The following is a 21165-nucleotide window of genomic DNA, read 5'->3' as shown; positions in this document are numbered from 1 at the left end:
TTCCCCCACCTCATCCTAGTTTCAAACTTCCAGCTCAGCACTGTCCCCATGACTTGTCCGACCTGCCTAGCCCCTTTTCCACCTATCCACTCCACCCTCTCCTTTCTGACCTATCACCTTCATCTCCTCCCCCACTGACCTATTGTACTCTGCTACTTTCTCCCCACCCCTCCCTCCCCTAGCTTATCTCTCCACGCTTCAGGCTCACTGCCTTTTTATTCCTGATGAAGGGCTTTTGCACGAAACATCGATTTCAAAGCTCCTTGGATGCTGCCTGAACTGCTGTGCTCTTCCAGCGCCACTAATCCAGAATCTGGTTTCCAGCACCTGCAGTCATTGTTTTTACCTATGCTTGACCAGCAACAATTATGTTGGAAACGTGAGATTTGATGACATACATAACTTGGAACATTTTATTTCAGGAGCACGTTTTCATTCTTATCAGGATCCTGGGGGGGGGGAGGTTTCCCTGCTTGGGCAGGTGGCAGGGCAGCATAAGTCTTTAATGGACCCCCTGTGCCCACTTTGAAGGCTCATCTCCTTCTCCCCCCAACCCACCCAATCCTGCTCAAATAGAATCACCTCTTCACTATCATAACAGCCGTCTGGGATCTGGCCTTGGTGAATCTCTACCCCCACTACCTTTTATGCTTGGCTCTATGAATGGCCACATTTTAGATTGCAAACCATTCCACTGGTGGCATATCTGGGACCACCTCCTCTCTGTTTATACTTCTCCATCAATGGGAATGGAAAACCAAGCATTGTGGCGTGAGTCAACTAAGAGGGGACAATCTCAAGATCTGTAAATTTTTTTTTGAACAACAATGGCTCTGCAGAATGTACCAAAGACTTTTTAAAGTGGGCTCAGCGGTTAGCACTGCTGCCTCACAGCACCAGGGACTCAGGTTCGATTCTGGCCTTGGACAACTGTGTCTGTGTGGAGTTTGCACATTCTCCCCATGTCTGTGTGAGTTTCCTCCTACAGTCCAAATATGTGCAGGTCAGGTGAATTGGCCATGCTAAATTGCCCATAGTGGTAGGTGCATTAGTCAGAAGAAATGAGTCTGGGTGGGTTACTCTTCAGAGGGCCGGTGTGGATTTGTTGGGCCGAAGGGCCTGTTTCCACACTGTAGGGAATCTAATCTAAATTAAGCATTTCTGTTTTTTCACATTCTTTCTTTCTAATGGAATAATTATGATTGAAAGGAAGTGTCCAAATGCGGGAGAACAGACCACATTTTGAAAATTTACACCAGATTAGTCAATATTAAGGTTAGCAATTACAGATTAAATTATCTGATTGGTTGTTTCATCTGTCCAAAGGTTCCATCCAAAACAGTGATGAGGAAAAGATCATTGACGTAGTACCTCCTTGCGTATTGCTAGATGCTAGACAAATTAACCTTTCTCCTTGTGATTTTGGAAGCTGATTGACAAGATGCATATTCTTAGAATTTGCTGTTCTTATTTTGCGATCAGTAACTGGTGCTTCAAACAGTAGGAATATAGCCTTAGTCGGACAACGGAGCCAAAGATATTGTTGATTTCTTGAAAGTTTGCAGCAACCTTCATGTACAACATAATGCAATGATTATTTTTGAACTTGCAAAGTTTAAATGGTTTATCAGTATCCCACTCCCCTGTGTACACTTTTGAGAGCTGGAAACCTCCCAAGGGATTAATCCTATTCAAAACAATCTAAAGTGACCTTTCAAATACATTTTGTCAGTAGGAGAGTTTATATGTTTAATCCTAGAGAGGAAGGGGTCATTTTTCATTTTCTTGCTTGGTTCTCAGAGATAAGCTTTTTAAAAATGCACATCAGCTTTATCAGGCTTTCCTCCCTCCTGTGAGTTAAAGTCTAGGAGCAGTCAAGTGCTAATTGGTCTGCTGTTTAACCCTGTTTTTTCCAAAGTTAATAAGATGTTGTCTGATGCACACTTCTCTGCAGCTTAGGAGGACTCAAATGTCCATTTGTTGATTATAGAATTAATTCTCGTATTTTTTTTAAGCATTTTGTCTGATTAATACATAACATGCAGACAAATACTGTTAATGTCTCACATTGACAATTTGATGTCAGCAGAATTGTCTGAAAGATTTTAACATGTTTTAACAATTAGAATATACCTAGCTGGTACAGATTTTTGAACTGAAAAGAGGCAAAGGTTTTCAAACTGGACCCACCAAAAATCAACCAACTGCTACCACTGTACCACAAGAGACTTGGAGTCATACAACATGGAAACAAACCCTTCGGTCCAACTCATCTGTGCCAATCGGACGTCTCAATCTGACTTAGTCCCATTTATAGGGTCATAGTGATGTACATCGTGGAGATAGAACCTTTGGTCCAGCTCCTCTATGCCGACTTTACATCCTAAATTAATCTAGTCCCGTTTGCGAGCATTTAGCCCATATCCTCCTCAAATCCTTCTTAATTATGTACCCACTCAGAGGTCTTTTAAATGTTGTGGTTGTATCACTTTCCACCATTTCCTCTGGTAGCTCATTCCATACGTGCACTATCCTCTGCATGAAAGTGTTTCACCTTAGGTCCCTTTTTAAATCTTTCCCCCTCACCTAAACTTATGCCCTCTGTTTTTGGACTCCCATAAAAGTGGAAAAGATCTTGGTTGTTCTCCCTATCCATGCCCCTCATGATTTTATAAAACTCTAGAAGGTCACCCGTCAGCCTCTGACACTCCAGGGAAAATAGTCCCAGCCTATTCAGCCTCTCTCTGTAGCTCAAACCCTCCAACCCTGGTAATGTCTTTGTAAATCTTTTCTGAACTTTTCAAGTTTCACAACATCTTTCTGGGAGACTATTTGGCCCATATCCCTCTAAATCCTTATTTATAAACCCATCCCTCCAGATGCTTTTTAACTATCATAATTGTACCTGCCTCCTCCACTTCCTCTGGTAGCTTATTCTATACATACACCACTCTGCATGAAAGTGTTATCCCTCAACCTTTTTAAATCTTCCCCTCTCATCTTGAACCAAAATCCAGTTTTGGACTCCTTTATCCTAGGGTAAAGACTTTGGCTATTCACCCTACCCATGCTCCTCATGATTGTATAAACCTCTATAAGATCACTCCTCCATCTCCAATGCTCTAGGGGTTAAAAACCAACCAACCAGCCTCTCCCTATAGCAACCTTGGTAATATCCTTGTAAATCTTTTTTTGTTTAACAGCTATTTCTAACAGGTCACTTTAACTCTGTGGAAAGTCCACCTGGTCATCAAGGACAGGATCTGTGCTGTGAGCAGTCTCTCTTATTTCAGGCTTTCCTGCAGCAATTCTTGCAGTTGAGAACCATTGTCATTCATAAGATATTCAGCTGACTATTTAGTGTTCATAGTGTGAGGCTAGATCATCAAACTACACAGAGTTATACACACCTAAAATATGCATCTTGTTTATTTCATTTTATGTGTGAGCTGTTTGAACCATTGCTTTTATTGCTTCAGTGCTTTTTTTTGACCTGCTTTTCTAGGAATAATATTTTCAACTTCTATGGGTAATGAGAATTATGGATTTGTGACTCGCGATCATATTTTGTTTGGTATTCTGCAATAATCAGCATGTGAATGATTGATTCTAAAGTTTATGTTACAGGTTGTTGAATTTAACTATTGAAAAATATAGTGCTGTTCTGTCTGTGATAGTGCACTATTTCTCCAGAATGCCAACTTTCATGGACCTGTTCATTTCCCAGAAGTCTATTCATGTTGGAGATTGTATACAAAACAGCTCAATGCTGTGCATTAATTGGTATTGAGGTTATACCACTGGGATAACTGGCAACTAAGTTACTACCCCAGTGTCAAATTGTTTTACAAAGAATGAAAATGTTGCAGCACAGTACCTGGCCATGCAGCCCAACTAGATTATGCTGGTATTTGTCTTGCACATGAACCTTCTTGAATTATACCCTGTCAAAGTTATTTTATCTCTTTTTTTTCATATTTACTTGTCTAGCTTACCCTTAAATGTACTTATGCTAATCACCATTCTTGGTAAAGATGTTCCTTTTGGAACAATACGGCCCTTTTATATTTTGACTACCAATTTCTGATTATAGCTTTACTTAGTATTGCCCAAGAACTTGCGTGCTCAGAAGATCTAATCACCACCTTGTGTTTCCTGTTGACCAGGACCTGTTGACAATCCGTTGCATTTGCTATCTGTACTATACAGAGTGATCCTGTGCAAGTTTCTGCCTGTCTCAGGGATGATGTTGAAGATTAGATTAGATTCCCTACAGTGTGGAAACAGGACTTTTGGCCCAACAAGTCCACACCGACCCTCTGTAGAGTAATCCACCCCCCTCTCACTAATAACTATGGTCAATTTAGCATGGCCAATTCACCTGACCTGCACATCTTTGGAATGTGGGAGAAAACCAGAGTACCCGGAGGAAACCCACGCAGACACTGGGAGAATGTGCAAACTCCACACACAGTCGGCCGAGGCTGGAATCAAACCTGGGACCCTGGAGCTGTGAGGCAGCAGTGCTAGCCACTGTGCCACGCTGTAAGCGAGATTTTCTGGATGCACTTTATGACAGCGCTTTTTTTTTATTTGGGGGTCAATGTTTAAAGGATTGTGGATAGCGGTTCTTTTCAAAAGACCAAGATACCTGCTATGTTCCTTCTAATTTGTTTTCTCCTGCATGGACCTCCATGCATGGCAGTGACTTGCAAATATGAAATCAATGCTGGGGCATTGTCAGCCCCCTGACTGGCATGAGTGGATCCTTTGGCTGTGTAGCTCAGAGGGAATGTTAGGTGCCTGAACTGATTTTCTTTTAAGGTAAAATGATTAAAATGACAGTAAGCATTTTTAAATTAAAAGTACTTAGTGGAAATTACATTCTTAAAGCTAAGATTGATAGCTGCCGGATTTACTGGATGTCACATATCTGGGTGTATGGCTACAAGAGCTGTCCAGATCTGGTGTTCTTGACCATTTCAGTCCGTTGAGAGAGAGGGAGAGAGAGAGAGAGAGAGAAAGAAAAGCATTCTAGCTGCTTTTCTGCCTTTTAGGAAGTTCTTCAAGAGGGTCTGTGTGACATCTGAAACCTCCATTACCTATGGAAAGTTCTTGAATTTTCAAAAGTTCCCGTGACAACTGCCTGTTTTTAGTGGCACTAGTCAGTGTACTATAATGCCAACTGCAAGCCACTTGAACATTTCATACCCTTTCCTTTTTTCCTTCAAGAGCTTAATGTTCAACTTCTTCCAAAATTAATTTTGCAGAGAAGGCTATTTCTTTAATTGTGTAGGTTATTTAGAAGGATAAATATTTATACTTGCATATATCAAACTCTGCTAAATAGCTTTGCATCCTTGTCAAAAGGTCTGGTTCTATTACAAATCAATGTTTATTTAGAAAAAGCTTGGTTGATGGACCTTGTTTATTCTAAACCAAAATTAGATAAAGTATATATCTGGCTTCATCAGTAAATGGGTGACGCGTTTATATTTATGTTGTGCCCAGGGGGGAGTGGGATGAGAGAAAGACTCATCCAAACTCTGTCTTAACAGTTTAATATACTTTTTCTGGCACATAAGTAAAATTTCCCTTTAATTAACCTGCAGCAGAATACCCTTTTTGCAAACAGGCCAGGCATTCTAGCAAAATGTCTTGCCTATTGATTTTTCACAAACTTCAAAATAAGTAAATTGTAGAACATCAGACCAACAACCTTTTTCAGCCTGGTACACTAGCAATTTCCAAGGGCAGGTACAGAAAGCAGCAAATACTGAAGTCTCTAAATTGTAATTGAGCAGTAAACTGGAACATTATATTGTCTGAAACTAGCAGCTCCTGACCATTGATGAAAAGACTGAGGGTGATTTCCTTTTTTTACATTTAAAGCACGCTTGCATTTTCTCTCCCTATTGGTTTGTCAAGACATTCAGAATGGGGAGGTAGTAGTAAACTCAGGCTGTTCTGAAGATAAATGGAGACTTTCTTTATGGAAATCTAGCAAACAGGAGGGTTACTGCAGTCACAGTGAATTTCATTGTGGTTGGTCCTGCTGCACTATACTGGTGTGGACTTGAGAACTGCTAGGAGGACCAGGGAAGATGGTATTCAGTAATCACCCATGTGCAATAGAAACTGTGCAAACTAGATCCGTAGTGGGAGTTATTGCTTTTTGGGCCATAGAAAGCAGGTGCAATCTAGAATAACAGTTGAAGTCCACTACTGAAAACAGAACTTCAATCAAATGTGGGGTATCTTGCTACTGTTCCTAGATTGAAAGCAAGTTTAATCCTGACCAAATTAACAATTTGGTTTAGATGATTTGAATCTTGGGAAAAATCTGTTGCCAGTTTGAAATTTAAATTAGTATTCATTTCATGTGAATTTCAGCCTAACTCTTGTTGCCCCTGACCAAGGTGTGTACATTATGGTTTCGAACATTGTCATGTTCTGGTGGTTGTATTTTTCTGTTTTTGCTGCATTCCTCAGAATCCTGTACTGCAATGTTAATTTTTAATTTATAAAAGTAATGTTATGAAATAGGCACTTCAATGATTATTTGCAGCATGGATGAGATGGTAAAATATAGGATTGTTTAAAATAAACCACACCTAGTTGTTTTGATTATGATTACATTTTTAGTTGTTACTTTGGATTGTTTCATATGTTTAGCCGTAATGTGGTTTACAAATCATCTCATCACTCCTTGCCTACCAGGTTATTTGTGAAGTATGGAAATGTGCAATTTCAAATAATGTCATGTGATCTTGTATCTAGTTTTATCTGATGGAGCCTGGTGATTGCATTTGTTTCTGTTGATAGTGTGAGCTATTTGGTAACTGATATTACTGGAGTTAAACAGCAACAAGAAATAGAACATAAAAAAGTACAGCACAGAACAGGCCCTTTGGCCCACAATGTTGTGTCAAGGTTTAATCCTAATGTAAAATATAATAACTTAAACCTATGCACCCCTCAACTCACTGCTGTCCATGTGCATGTCCAGCAGTCGCTTAAATGTCCCTAATGACTCTGCTTCCACCACCACAGCTGGCAATACATTCCATGCATTCACAACTCTCTGCGTAAAGAGCCCATCTCTGACGTCTCCTTTATACCTTCCTCTTAATATCTTCAAACTATGACTCCTCGGACCAGTCCATCCTGCCCTGGGGAAAAGTATCTGGCTATTTACTCTATCTATTCCACTCATTATCTTGTATACATGTGAGATGGATGTCTTCTGTTTCAAGCATAATATGTTAAACTCTTGCAAGAAATATTTGGAATCAGCAGTTTTTGAAGGATGAAAGCACAGGAAGAATATGTTGGTAATGATAGCCAGTGATTTTAATTTCCTTTTTTAACTCGCAAATAAAGCTTCCTCCTGCATACAACATAGATTTTAGCAGTTCGTCTTATTTGTCACCACATAGGTTGGCTTGTGACGACAAAGGAAATATGGTTATTATCTGGATATGTTGTCTGTTGGAGCTTTTGGTTCACCAATTTAAATATTTCAATAAATACCATTTGACATGTTTAAACCAATATCTGTGACTTTGTAACTTCCATTCCTTTCAATCAAAAACCTGCTTTCTGTTGCTGCTGAAGATATTTAGCCTTCACTTCAAACCATGTAAAATTACGTAAAGTACAACTACTATTAACTCTATCTATAACCCTCTTTATTTGATAAATTACTATAAGGTTGCCTCTCAATCTCCCATGCTCCAATGAAAGAAGTCCAATTCAGCCCAACTGTTCCATGCTGATGTTTATGCTTTTCAGAGCCCTTTCTCCACTGCACTTAATCCAAACAGCATATTTCTTTTGTTCACTTAACCACTTCAACATATTCCTGTATTCTTTTATCCATCATGTGTTTATTTTGCCTCCCCTTAAATATGGCTCTACTGCTCAAATCACCTGTTACTTGTGATGGCAAATTTCACTTTCTAACCATTCTCTGGATAAAGAACATTTCTGTGGAAATCCCTGTTGGGATTATTTGTGTCTTCTATATGCTACTGGCTTTTTTTTCTTATGCTATAGACTTTCTCCTCCACAGTGGAAACCACTTTTCTATCCCAACCATTTCAAATTCTTTTATCATTTTAAAAACCTGTACTAAGTCACTTCAGTTGTCTTAAGGTCTCAGCTTATCAATCATTCCAGTTGTGTAAAACCTCTCAGTTCTGCTATCATCCTTGTAAATAATTTTGCACCTTTTTCCATAGCTTTTTTAAAAATGTATAATCCAGAAAAACCTGATCTAAATGTGAAATCCCAAATTAATTACAGATCATGATTTTCATGGGTTTTTTCTTCTGGTCATCACTAATATGAAACCAGAGTCTTGTCACTCACAAATAAGATATGAACATGTAGCCCACTTTCTAGCCCTTTTCTAAATAACTAATTAGATTAGATTAGATTCTGACAGTATGGAAACAGGCCCTTCGCCCCAACAAGTCCACACTGACCCTCTGAAGAGTAACCCACCCAGACCCCTTGCCCTACCCTATATTTACCCCTGACTAATGCACCTAACACTATGACAATTTAGCAAGGCCGATTCACCTGATCTCCACATCTATGGATTGTGGGAGGAAACCGGAGCACCCAGAGGAAACCACTAATGTCCAATGTGAATTCATAATTGATATTCCAAACAAAGTTAACAATTTTTAAGACAAAATTCACATTATACAAGCATGATAAAATGGTATAAAATTCATCTTAAGTACAAGCCTAATTAGATTGGAAAATAACGTATCAGTTTCAGTGCTAAATGACGGAAATAGAGTGACTTGGTCTGTTCCCAATCTCCGGTCATATCTTTGGCCAAATTTAATGTATCACAGTATAATGATGACCCCACTTCTGTAAAGTTCATGTTCATTGTAGAAAGTAGTGGCAACATGTAAGTTGCATCTTGATTGTTCACAGCAGCTCCATTCGTAAGCATCCTTTTGCTTTCTGTAGTCACTTTTTAGTCCAGTTCAAACATCTGCTTCCTAATCTACCTTTTTTCTATCATCCAGACTGATTGCTGAAGTGCAATCAAAAGCTTTGCTGGAATCTGTGAACATGTTACACTGAGTATATGCTGTCAAGGAAACCTATAATTTTCTTCTGTACTTGTAGTAAATTTGTCAGGTAAGAGCCTCCTCAACTTCAAAGTCATCACTTTTTATTATAATGACCTAACCAGTTTATTGCCATCCTCCCTTTTAGGATGAATTTTTAAATACTTGAAGTTTAAGCCAATTCAGTTGCCTTTTCTTTTTAAGGGTGTTTATGTACCTTTTTTTGATTGCATTTGATCCTGATGATTCCTTAAAATGACAACAAGAACATGACTTGGTTTCACTGGCCAATTTCTTTCTCTGAGGTTCACTTCGCCATGGTACCTGTCTAAATTCCTCAGGTCATTAGTGACTACCCTTTTTGAAGTTTCCAGTTTAGGGTAAGTGTGTGATGAAAAAGGAATGCAGCCCAGTTAAAGGTGGATGCAGGCAAGGGTCATAGAGCTACACAGCATGGAAACTGACCCTTCGGTCTAGTTAGTCATGCTGACCATAATCCCAAACTAAACTCATCCTACCTGCCTGCTGCTAGCCCATATCCCTCCAAATCTTTCCTATTCATGTACTTCACCAAATGTCTTTTAAATGTTATAAGTGTACCTACATCCACCACGTCCTCTGGAAGTTCATTCCACAAATACACACCACCTTCCTTCCTTTTTTTAAAAAAAAGCCTTTTTTTTTTTACATCTCGCGCTCTCGTTCTCACCCACCTTAAAATATACCCCCCCCCACCCCATTCTTGAAATCTCCCATGCTAGGGAAAGTACAACTGCCACTAACTTTCTCTATCCCTCATTATGTTATAAACTACTTTTCAAGTTGCCGCTCAACCACCTACGCTCCAGTGAAAAAAGTCCCAGACTATTTAGCCTTTCTTTATAACTCAAACCTTCCATACCTGGTAATTCTCATCTGACCCCACTCCAGCTTAATAATATTCTTCCTGTAGCTGGACAACTAGAACTGGACACTGTACAGCAGAAGAGGCCTCACAAAGGTCCAATAGAACCTCAATGTGATATAATGAATAAGGCAATGTAATGCTTATTAAAATGTATCCATCTTCACAGCAAAGGAAGAGGCAAAATGGTAGCAGTACAGAAGACTTAAAAAATACATCAGTAATGGAACTCAGCAGATTTAATAACAGTTCTCTTTAAAATGGTAATGGAGAAAATGAGTGGGGCTTAAGTTAAAGGCAAAACTTTAGAATTTGAAGATTTGCAGAGTATTCCGATAAGTTGGTGAGGAAATTTAATAATTTAAAAGATTCCAGCAGTTGTGCATTTGAATTGGAAAATAGAAATGCCACTCCATTATCTAAGGAGAAAGGAGATGCCAAGTAATTATGTACATCTTCATTATAGGATCAGCTGTAAGGAAATTGCAGGAATGTTTCAGAGGTAGTGGCTGAGCACTTGGACAATTATCAACTGATTCCAGAGATGTTTGAAGGTTAACAGTGTCTGACTACGTTAGTTGAATTTTTAGTGGTAATTTGTGTATAGGGGGATTGTCTATGGATTCTGTGTGTGTGAACTTGCAGAAGATATACATTGATCTTCAGCTCAAAACATTACTAGTAAACAATAGAGTACCTAGTACGAAATGGAAGTGTTGCTGATTTGATGAGAGCTAGAAGACAGTACAAGAATAATGGGTTTATTTACTGATTGTAACATGGTGTTCCACAGGGATCTGCTTTTGGGTGCGACTTTATACTATTTACATTAATGATTTTGAATTGTATGACTTAATAGCTTGATCTTGTATGTCCAAGTTTACTGATAAATTGAGGCACAATTTTTTGACTGAAAGTAGGAAGTCACAAATTGCCATAGACTGTATTAGCAAAGAGATTCTTGCTGATTTTTTTTTTCCTGCTCTTCTAAATACAAAAGACCAGTAGAGCCCTGTAGCTATGGTGGTTAAAACTCATTATTTTAACATGGACCTTGCTTAGTCAATGCGTTATTTATTTAAAGGAAACTCTGTTTGTACTTGTAGAATATTTAGCCTTTACATTTCAAACAATAATGAATACTTGTTTTGTAATTCTTTTTGAATTTCTTAATGTTGTACTTGCAAAATAATTTATTCCCTCCTACTAAGAACAGGTAGACCAAATTGCAAACAGTAGCCTGGAGAATAGGAAAGAGTCTCACACCCAGTCTCATGCTGTAGGTGGGTGGGGAGTGTTTGGTCTTTTAGAATCATCATCACCATATTTTCACTGATCACTAGTACCAGCAGACACCATTTTTGTTGACCTCTCCATGGCCTTGTCCTGCTTCTGCAGCAACTGCCGTTCCCAGTAGGAAGGTATTTTGAATGGTAGGGTTTCTCGCCCTGCCATCTGAAGAATTGACAGCTGTTTAACATTTCATGTGTGTCAATTGCCTATAATAGAGACTACTACTTCTATCTGAGGAGGGAGGCCTGTCTTAAGAGATGTACCAGCTGGTCTCATTGGGCACTAGTTTTGTTCTCCCAGCAATGGTCACCCCTCAAAACTGATGCTGTTGGGACTACAAAACTAGCAGCCAATCAGACTGGTTGATTGTATGCCACATGTGTAAGATAAGGCTGACACAGCTGGATTCTGGATTAGAGGTGCTGGAAAAGCACAGCAGTTCAGGCAGCATCCGAGGAGCAGTAAAATCGATGTTTTGGGCAAAAGCCCTTCAGACAGCTGGATCAGAGGCAGAACCACAAGATTATTTTTGGAATGTGACTTCAGGTTAATCTGGGCAATCAACAAAACTTAGCTGGCTAACCCAGTCAGGGGAAAGTGGGGAGTGAAGGATCAGTTTTGAGAGGATCGGGGGTGATGTTTGAAGGGGTGTCAGGTCTTGTGGGAGTTGTCTCCTTATGGTGTTGGACACCTCTGAGTTCATGCTCTGCTTCCCTCCCCTCCTTCTCCTATCCCACTTTCAGCACAGGTAATTAATGTTGCTGGGCTACCAATCCATTAATTGGCCAAATAGAACCATAGGAGGTCTAAAAATGGGTGGACCATTCAACACCTCAATTGCTCCCTGTCAAGTAGGCAACAAGTCAGAGCCCAAAGCCTTCAGAGTTGCAGGTGGAGGACTTTAAAATGTCACACTCTCCCAGACTGCTGTGTATTCCTATTGGTGTCTGACATTCTGTTCCTACTTCACACTTGGTGGAAGAGTCCCCTGTATTCTGCTGTTACTACTAGGTAAAAACAATGACTGCAGATGCTGGAAACCAGATTCTGGATTAGTGGTGCTGGAAGAGCACAGCAGTTCAGGCAGCATCCGAGGAGCAGTAAAATCGACGTTTCGGGCAAAAGCCCTTCATCAGGAATAAAGCTTTATTGAAGGGCTTTTGCCCGAAACGTCGATTTTACTGCTCCTCGGATGCTGCCTAAAGTGCTGTGCTATTACTACTAGTTTAGTTTTAAGCTGTTCATTAAAACACCTCTGTTGACCAACACAGACTTCTTTGTGTCTCAGGTTCAGATTGAGCTAGGAGATATAGGGTTGATATTTTGGCTTACTATTCTTAATCTATTTATTTTAATTGTGGTAGAAAAAAACTGAACTTTTACTTGCTCTGAACAATTTCAACCTATTAATGTTTTGCGAATGTAATAACCATGCAGAAAGTGGTTATTGTTTTGAACCAAGATTGTTGTTTTTAATTGTCTGTAGAGCTATGAAACAAGATGTTCCAGTCTGTGCTTAATCAAACAGTTTATGGAAAGCAAGGACAGCAACAACCCATTTATATAATGATGTAAAAATTATTATACCCCAACTTCTTCAGCGAGGCATAATTAAAAAGGTATTGGATTGAAGTTGTTTAAGGAAGCAGAGCTTTGAAAATATTATAGCCTAGAATACATTCGTACATTAATGATCCCCGTGGTTGCAGTGAAACTTTGAAGATTATAGTTTAAGTATTTAATGATTGTGAACTCAATTTATAATAGTCACAATATTCCATGGCCTGCTTTTGTTTGTTTAAAACAAACTCTCAACTGTTCCCTGATAACTTAAAATATTCCATATTCATCTGCCAGGAATTTGTTTGACTATAGGGAGGTGTCCCCTACCTGTCTCCATGCCCTGCTAGCTCTGTGCTTAGTGGAGCGTAAATCCCAGCATTCCCATAAATTCAGGTGTATGCTACTGGAGTTACTATATCAGAGATCAAAACAATTACTGTTGTGTAACTAATGCTAAAGAGCTTTTTTGGCTTTTGTTCCATTTCTGGATCATGTAACTATTATGGGATGTGGTAAACAAATCACCAGTAGTTGATTCTTATAAAGCCTTTCCTGATCTTTATCCCTGAAAAGATAGTTAACTTTTTTTCTGAGAGCACATTACGCGTGATCAAGCTTTTCTACTTTAAGATATAAACTTGAACTGTTTTCAAGCAGCGGTTTGCAGTTGAATAATGTGAACAGTACTGATAAAGAACAGCTTGGCCATGACATTTCTGCAGTGCTGCACAAAATTAGTAATTTAATAACATTATTTTGACCATCATGGCTTTGCAGTGCTATATTACTGTTGGAAGTTAGTACAACATTGGATGGCATGGTGACTCGCACTGCTGTGATTAACACTGCTGCCTCACAGCTTAGGGACCCATGTTTGGTTGCAGCCTACCTGCGTTGAGATTGCACATTCTCTGTGTCTTTATGGGTTTCTGCCTGGTCCTCTGGCTTCCTCCTACAATTCAAAGATTAGGTGGATTTGCCATGTTAAATTGCCCTTAGTGTCCAGGCATATACAAGCTATGTGGATTAGCGATGGGAAATGGAGGGTTACAGGGGTGGATCTGGGTTAGATGCTCTTCGGAGGGTTGTTATCTCCTCGATGGCTGAATAGACTGCTTCCACGCTCAGAGATTCTATGATTCTGTGATTTTTTTTTTAGTGAAAACAATCATATAATATGCCTAGATCAGATTTGGAGTGTTAATATCATCTATGAACCTTGCATATTTAGTAAAATAATGCTGCTTTATATAGCAGTGAAAAAGCAAGAGTTTATTTTAGAAATAGTTCTGTCGTTAGGTAGCTATTTTGGCAAGTTACTGCCTTCGCTTCTGGACACGAGTTGAACTTGCAAGGAAATGTGGTCAATGCATTCTGGCTATAGAGCTGGATTTGATTAAGATTTGGCTTGGTAGGGCACTAATATTTAAACCATTTCTTGGAAATTAAAAGAAAATTACAATGGGAATAAAATGGTATGAAAATCTCCTGTGGCGACGTCCTGAGGTAAAAAATAATTGATGATCAACAACATAGCTGGCACAGAGGAAGACAGCTAAGCCTTAAACCTGTGCAGCATCCCCTGTGTGTCTACCCCCCGCAACCCCCAATCAAAAAAAAATTCCATCAATCAATTTTTCCAGGATTCTTTTGGTGTCATGGTTTTTCAAATGCAATCTATATTACAGGCAACTTCCTGGAATTTCTGTATTCTGTCCATGTCAGTGTTCAGACCAAGGCTTTAATAATGGTCCTGGAGAATTCACACTGGCGTTTATAAACCGGTTATTGGTTGAAGGTTGTCAGGTTATTGTAATCATGTTAATTACATCTATCATTGAACATAGAACAGTACAGGCTCTTGAGCCCTTGATGTTGTCAACGTTTTATCCTACTCAAGATCAAACTATCCTAATACCCTTCATTTTACTATCATCCATGTGCCTATCCAAGAGTCGCTTAAATATCCCTAATGTATCTGACTCTACTACCACCACTGGCAGTGTATTCCATGCACCCACCACTCTCTGCCATCTCCCCTAAACATTCCTCCAATCACCTTAAGTTTATGTCTCCTTGTGATAGCCATTTCTGCCCTGGGAAAAAGTGTCTGACTGTACATTATCTATGCCTCTCATCATCTTGTTCACTTCGATCAAATCACCTCTTATCCTTCTTCACTTCAATGAGAAAAGCCCTAGCTTCCTCAACTTTTCTTCATATAACATGCCCTCCTGTCCAGGCAGCATTCTGGTAAATCTCATTTACCGATGTTTGAGTGTTGGTCTTTTAGGGCGGTAATTGACTAGGTTATATTCATTTAAAAATATGGCATGATGACTGAAAAGGTGAGAGGATTTAATGTTTTCGACATTAAATATTTTAAGATATATAAATACTGAAATTTTAGGAAATTACCATATCGTATTATATCTCTTACATCTTCCAATCATTTCTCATTGGGCATTTATCAAAAACAACTTAACTATCAAACTGGGAATCAAATTCTGACACTCAACACCCTTTAGGGTGACAAAAAGCAATCACCTTAAATCTGTGTCCTTTGATAATTTAACTCTCTGCAAGTTCCTCATCATTTTGCACGCATCACTTAAGTTGCCCCTCAGCTTCCTCTTGTTCTAAGGAAAAGAACCCTCTCCTAGCTTTGCTCATGGATGAAATTTTCAAGCCTATCAACATTCTTGTAAATCACCTGTCTATAGAATTATGTCCTTCCTATAATGTGATGACCAGAATTGTACATGAAACTCCAGCTGTGGCTTAACTAATGACTTCTGTGGTTCCTGCATTTGTATTTGATACCTTGCATCGTAAAGTAAAGCATCCTTATGTCTTTACCACTTTATGTCCATGTTATGCCACCTTCAGGGACCTGTGAACATGCATTCTGCTATCTCCCTCAGTACCTTCCAATTCCCTTTTTTTGTTGGAACCTCCCCAACTGCGTAAACTTGCACTCTGGGTTGAATTCTATTTGCCATTTTTCTGCCCAGTCAACTAATTGAGTGATACATTATTGCAGTCAGCAGCCAACCTTTTCAAAATTTAGCTATAAGACAATTTTTCTGTATTCTTTAAATTTCCCAAATATGCCTTCCACATTAATAAATATCACAAACATCAAGTAATAAAATACTGAGCCCTGTGGATAACACTGGAATCTGCTCTTGCAAATGGAAAACAAGCTGTTGACGATTACTCTTTTTCTTGTCACTGAGCCAGCATTGGATCCAGTTTGCCATGTTCCCCTGTGTCCTCGTCTGCAACATGGGATCTTGTCAAATACCTTGTCAAAATCCATGTCGCAAATGTCCACTGCACGATCCTCATTAATCCTCCCTGTTATTTCCTCCAAAAATTCAATTAATCTAACTGAGCTACTGCCTTGCAGTCCTGCCAGCTAATCCAGCTGGTTTGAGTGATGGCCATGCTGGACCTACAGGCAGTTTGTGAACAGGAGTGAATGGAGCTAGGTTTGGGGTATTGGCAGGTTTTGACTGGCTAGACAACCCAGTGATGAAGGTGGTGAGGCAAGTTTAAAAGTAGGGGAGCATGACCTTAGGGAAAGATGGGGAATGCTTCTGGTTGGCACGGGACACTCCAAGCAGGCATGTGAGTCATTTAAGCACCTCAGTTGACCCAGGGCCAGGTAAGCATCCAAATGTCTCCTCCAGATTCTCCCCCATACTCAAATCAGTACTGAGATTTAAGAAGTACAAAAGTACACAACTTGCAAGCCAAAGGAAAATCCCACCATTTGTGTTCTTTTGGATCTTCCGTCAGCTTCAGTCATGTTAAACGTACTTGGTGATTCATTACAATTACTTACTGTGGAATTTTTCATCCAAAAGTAAGAGATGAAGGTGTACTTGGTGAATGCGTACTCGATATATTATAATCAAACCAGACAGCAAGTCTGGAATGCCATCCAGATTGGTTACATTGTACTTATGGTTGAAGCCAAAGTGCTGTACACATTTCCTGTAGCCTAAAGTTCTGTCTTTACAAGAATATTTTATAAACTTGCAGGACTTGTGACTTCAGTCGTGCTTGTCTGCTTCAGCTTCTGTTCCTACCCTCCCAGAAATTTGTGGTTTCTTCTCATACTGAACAGTTTGCTTCAGTAATATAATTCAGACTCTACAGTTTTGCTGGTATTCCTGATATCCTGATTCGCTCGTATCACTGTGGATTTGTGAATAACTTATTTCAATCTCCTGATCTTGATGTTTGATAATCCCTTCAATATTTTAATACAGATTACAATGTTCATCTAAAATTATGTTCTGACATTTGAATGAAAAATTGAAGTTTAGATCTTTCTTTTTTTTTAGGAATGAATCCTATCTGAAACCTTAACACTTGTTATCTTTTAATGTTAAGATAAACCAAATTGTTTAAAGCTGAGGCCTATTCTTTGAGTGGCCATGGTAACTACAGCAAAATTCTCTGATCAAATGTATTTTTGTGTCTATATTTATTTGTTGTAGGGCAATAGCATTTTTTTATGCATGTGCCACTGCTTCCCCCCACCCACAGTCATGCAGTGCACCATGCCCTTGTGAGCTATTCAACTTTGGGAACCACTGTTTGTTGGCATTACTTGCTGGTAGATCTAGAGAAGGCAAGTAAAATTTGCATAGTTTGGAGATGCGAGATGTGATTTAATGTTTTTCTCTTTGCCTATCTTTTCCCCCATCTCAGGAGCTTGTGGTTTTAACAAATTGTTCTCTATACAGCATAAAGTGGGCAGCACAGTGGCACAGTGGTTAGCACTGCTACCTCATAGTGCCAGAGACCAGGGTTCAATTCCTGCCTCAGGCAACTGTTTGTATGGAGTTTGCACATTCTCCTCATGTCTGCGTGGGTTTCCTCCCACAGTCCAAAGATGTGCAAGTTAGGTGAATTGGCCATGCTAAATTGCCCGTAGTGGTGGGTAAAGCGATAAATATAGGGGAATGGATCTGGGTGGGTTGCTGTTCGGAGAGTCGGTGTGGACTTGTTGGGCCGAAGGGCCTGTTTCCACACTGTAAGTAGTCTAATCTAATCAAAGTGGTATTTAAATTTGCGTTCTTAACCTGTAACCCTGCAAACTCTGCCAAAATTGCAACACAGACTATTTGAGCAAAATCCTGAAGTCGTCTTATTCAATGATTCATCCCTTACACCTGATACTGTATATTGCTCCTTCACCATTCCTGGTATGTCTTATGACACCACCAAGCCCATCAGAGATGGCAACACAGTGATTATATAGTCAGGAGGAAATGGTTCTCGGAGTCCTCAATATTGAGTTGGGATGCCTTAAATTGAGGCCAAGCACAGAAAAGAAAACCACCTGGTAATATTGTTTGTTGGTTTCCCTTAACTGATTAATCACTATTCCATGTGGACCACCACTTGGAAGAAGCACAGAGGGCAATAAGACTTGGATTATAGCTTGCAGTATCTCTGCTGACCAAATTCACTAAGTCTAGAAAGTTGTAACTGCCATACAGGACCAGCAACAGGTGGTTAGACGACAACAAGCAACAAAAATCTACTTGATTTTGTCCTTACCAGTCGTCCATCCTGAATTACCCAGAGGGTAATGGTTTTTCCAACAATCAATTATTTTATGGCCATTATTAGGCACTTAATTCCAGATATTGTTAATTTCATTTACATTCCACCATCTACTGTAGAGGGATTCAAACCTGGGTCCCTAGAACATTATTTGAGTCACTGATCTGATAATCTAGTGATAATACCATGAGGCCATCACTTCCTGTTCTGTTGCTTCATCAACAACCTTCCTTCCATCATTAGACTGGATGTGGAGACATTCATTGGTTGCACATGAGTCAATTGTGCCAAAGATTGTGGCCAAAGGTTCTTCTCTCAATTTTGATGTTAGAGGAAAATGTTAGACCTCACTGTCACACTATAAACTTTGGGAGACCAAATATAGATTGGATAATTACTTTCTGACCATCTTGCAAGTATGACCCTGAACTCAGGTTATTTACCACATTAATTCTGTGTACATTTCCACTCTGACTGCTCTCAGTCTCCTATGCCCTTCTAGTCAAGCTCCAAGAAAGCTTGACAGCATCTCATTGACACTTTAGAACCTTGTAGACTCAACATTACGATCTGAAACTATTGAACTCAATTATTTCTCCATACTTTTGTATTGCAATTATTCTGCAGTTCCCATTGGCCTTTATTTCTTGACTGATTCTATCTCTTTTTCAATTTGCAACGATTATTCCTTTTATTATTTTGATCACTCCAACCTTCCATCTGACCATAGACTTTTCTGTTTGTTCTTTTATTCCCTCCTCCACTACTTCTGAACTTAAAATTTGTTACATCGATATCTTCTTCTGATTTTGGCAAAAGTTCAGTAACCTAAGACATTAAGTTTTCCTCTCTCCACATGCTGTGCCAAATCTGATATATATATTTATGGAATTTATTGTTTGTATTATATATTTATGCACTAGACTTGTGTATTATTACTGATTTTACCAAATATAAATAACAGATTCTTGAGCAAGTGATTTTTGTATGTGAGGTGTTGAACCTTTAGGTATCCTAAATATTGCTTTAAGCATATTAAATCTTGTGGAAGTTATGGTTTATATTCATAATTTGTTCATTGATATTCAAAGAAGTATGTTTTAATGATATATGTTTGTGTTGAAATTTCAGAGTGACACCTGTTTCATGCCTGACAATGACCCAGAAGTTCCTGGTGACTCAGAGCCCAAAGTTGAAATAAATACTGTGACCAGTTCTCTTACAATGCAGGAGTACTTTGCTAATAGGATGGCACAACTGAAAAAACCTAAAGCAAAGCATGAGATCCATCAAGTTTGTGCTACTCAAGACCTTGCAGGAGATGATGAGAGTTCATTTCAAGAAGTAAAAAGGAAGAGAAAGAAATGTAGCAGAGGAGATGCCAACAGGGTTTGCAATCTTGACAAACAGCCCATACTCTCAAAGCAAGCCAAAAGTGGAGAATATGTGGAGATAAATAATGATCTGATTGAAGATAGCTCGGTTAAGGAAAATTGCCGAAGTAAAAAGTCGTCCAGAAAAAATAGTGCAAAACTTTTGGTATCGTTCGATCAGAAAGTTTGTCCTTTAGAAGAAGTTGAATCAATGATTCCAGTTGATCAGTACTCAATGGTCAATGAGTCATCAGAGATGCACAATGAACAGGAATGCAGAGAGGATCAGAACAAACAGAAGAAGATTAAGAAGGTGCCATATTTGACGAATGAGATTTCTCAATCTTGTCATGATTCAACAGAAAGAAGGAAGAAGAAAATAAAGAAACAGAAGTGTTGAGGCTTGCAGAAACTGTGCACATTTCTTATTGAAAACCTTCCAAACGATGAATTATTTTACAAGCAATATGTACTTAAACTTCTTTATCAAACAGTGGTCTTAATGCAACTGCTGTTCTTAATTAAGCATAAGCAGCAAGATTGATTATTGAGAACCGACTGGTTAAGCAATGTGTTTAAAACAAAGTTATAACAATTTCTCTTAAATGCATAAAATGAAATTTGTAAATATATTTTGGATATGGAGAACTGATCATTCACTCATTTACTCAGTTTGCAATTTCAGAAACAATTGCCTTTTCTAATTATTATTCTACATTTTTACTTCTGGAGCAAATGTTTTTGAAGCAAGAGGTCCAAAAAGCCTCTCCCAATTAAATTTGGCTTGAAACCTATTTAGTTTCTTTTTTTTTTAATTTATCCTTGGCATGTGGGCTCTGCTGACTGGTCTATCATTTATTGCCCATTAGAATCATAGAATCCCTACTGTGTGGTAACAGGCCATTTGGCCAAACAAGGCCACACCGATCCTCCGAAGCATAACCCACCCAGTTGCATTCCTCTACCCTATTATCCTATATTTACCCCTGACTAATGCACCTAACCTACACATTCCTGAACACTATGGGCAATTTATCATGTCTAGTTCACCTAACCTGCACACCTTTGGACTGTGGGAGGAAGCTGGAAATGTGTTGCTGGAAAAGCGCAGCAGGTCAGGCAGCATCCAGGGAACAGGAGAATCGACGTTTCGGGCATAAGCCCCACACAGACATGCGGAGAATGTGCAAACTCCACACACAGTCGTAGGAGGCTGGAATCGAACCCATTCCCCACTTGCCTTTGAGAAAGTGATGGTGAGCTGCCTTCTTGAACTGCAGCAGTGTAGATATACCCACAGTATCATTTAGGGAGGGTATTCCAGGACTTTAACCCAGCTGTACTGAAGGAA

At 39.2% G+C, this 21165-nt stretch overlaps 1 protein-coding gene across 2 annotated transcripts in view; it reads left to right on the top strand.

The window, feature by feature from the left end:
* pinx1 (PIN2 (TERF1) interacting telomerase inhibitor 1) overlaps positions 1-20608 on the top strand; it is a 97947-nt gene extending 77339 nt beyond the window's left edge. For both annotated transcript variants that reach the window (XM_043682401.1, XM_043682408.1), the window contains one exon: positions 19573-20608. In XM_043682401.1, coding sequence (XP_043538336.1) covers positions 19573-20214 — 642 coding nt within the window. In that variant the 3' untranslated portion in view covers positions 20215-20608. The remainder of the gene's footprint in view (positions 1-19572) is intronic.
* The last annotated feature ends 557 nt before the right edge of the window (positions 20609-21165 follow it).

This window comes from Chiloscyllium plagiosum, chromosome 3 (genome assembly GCF_004010195.1).
Source record: "Chiloscyllium plagiosum isolate BGI_BamShark_2017 chromosome 3, ASM401019v2, whole genome shotgun sequence".
Classification (NCBI taxonomy): Eukaryota; Metazoa; Chordata; class Chondrichthyes; order Orectolobiformes; family Hemiscylliidae; genus Chiloscyllium; species Chiloscyllium plagiosum.
This window is presented reverse-complemented; position numbering and strand designations above follow the sequence as displayed.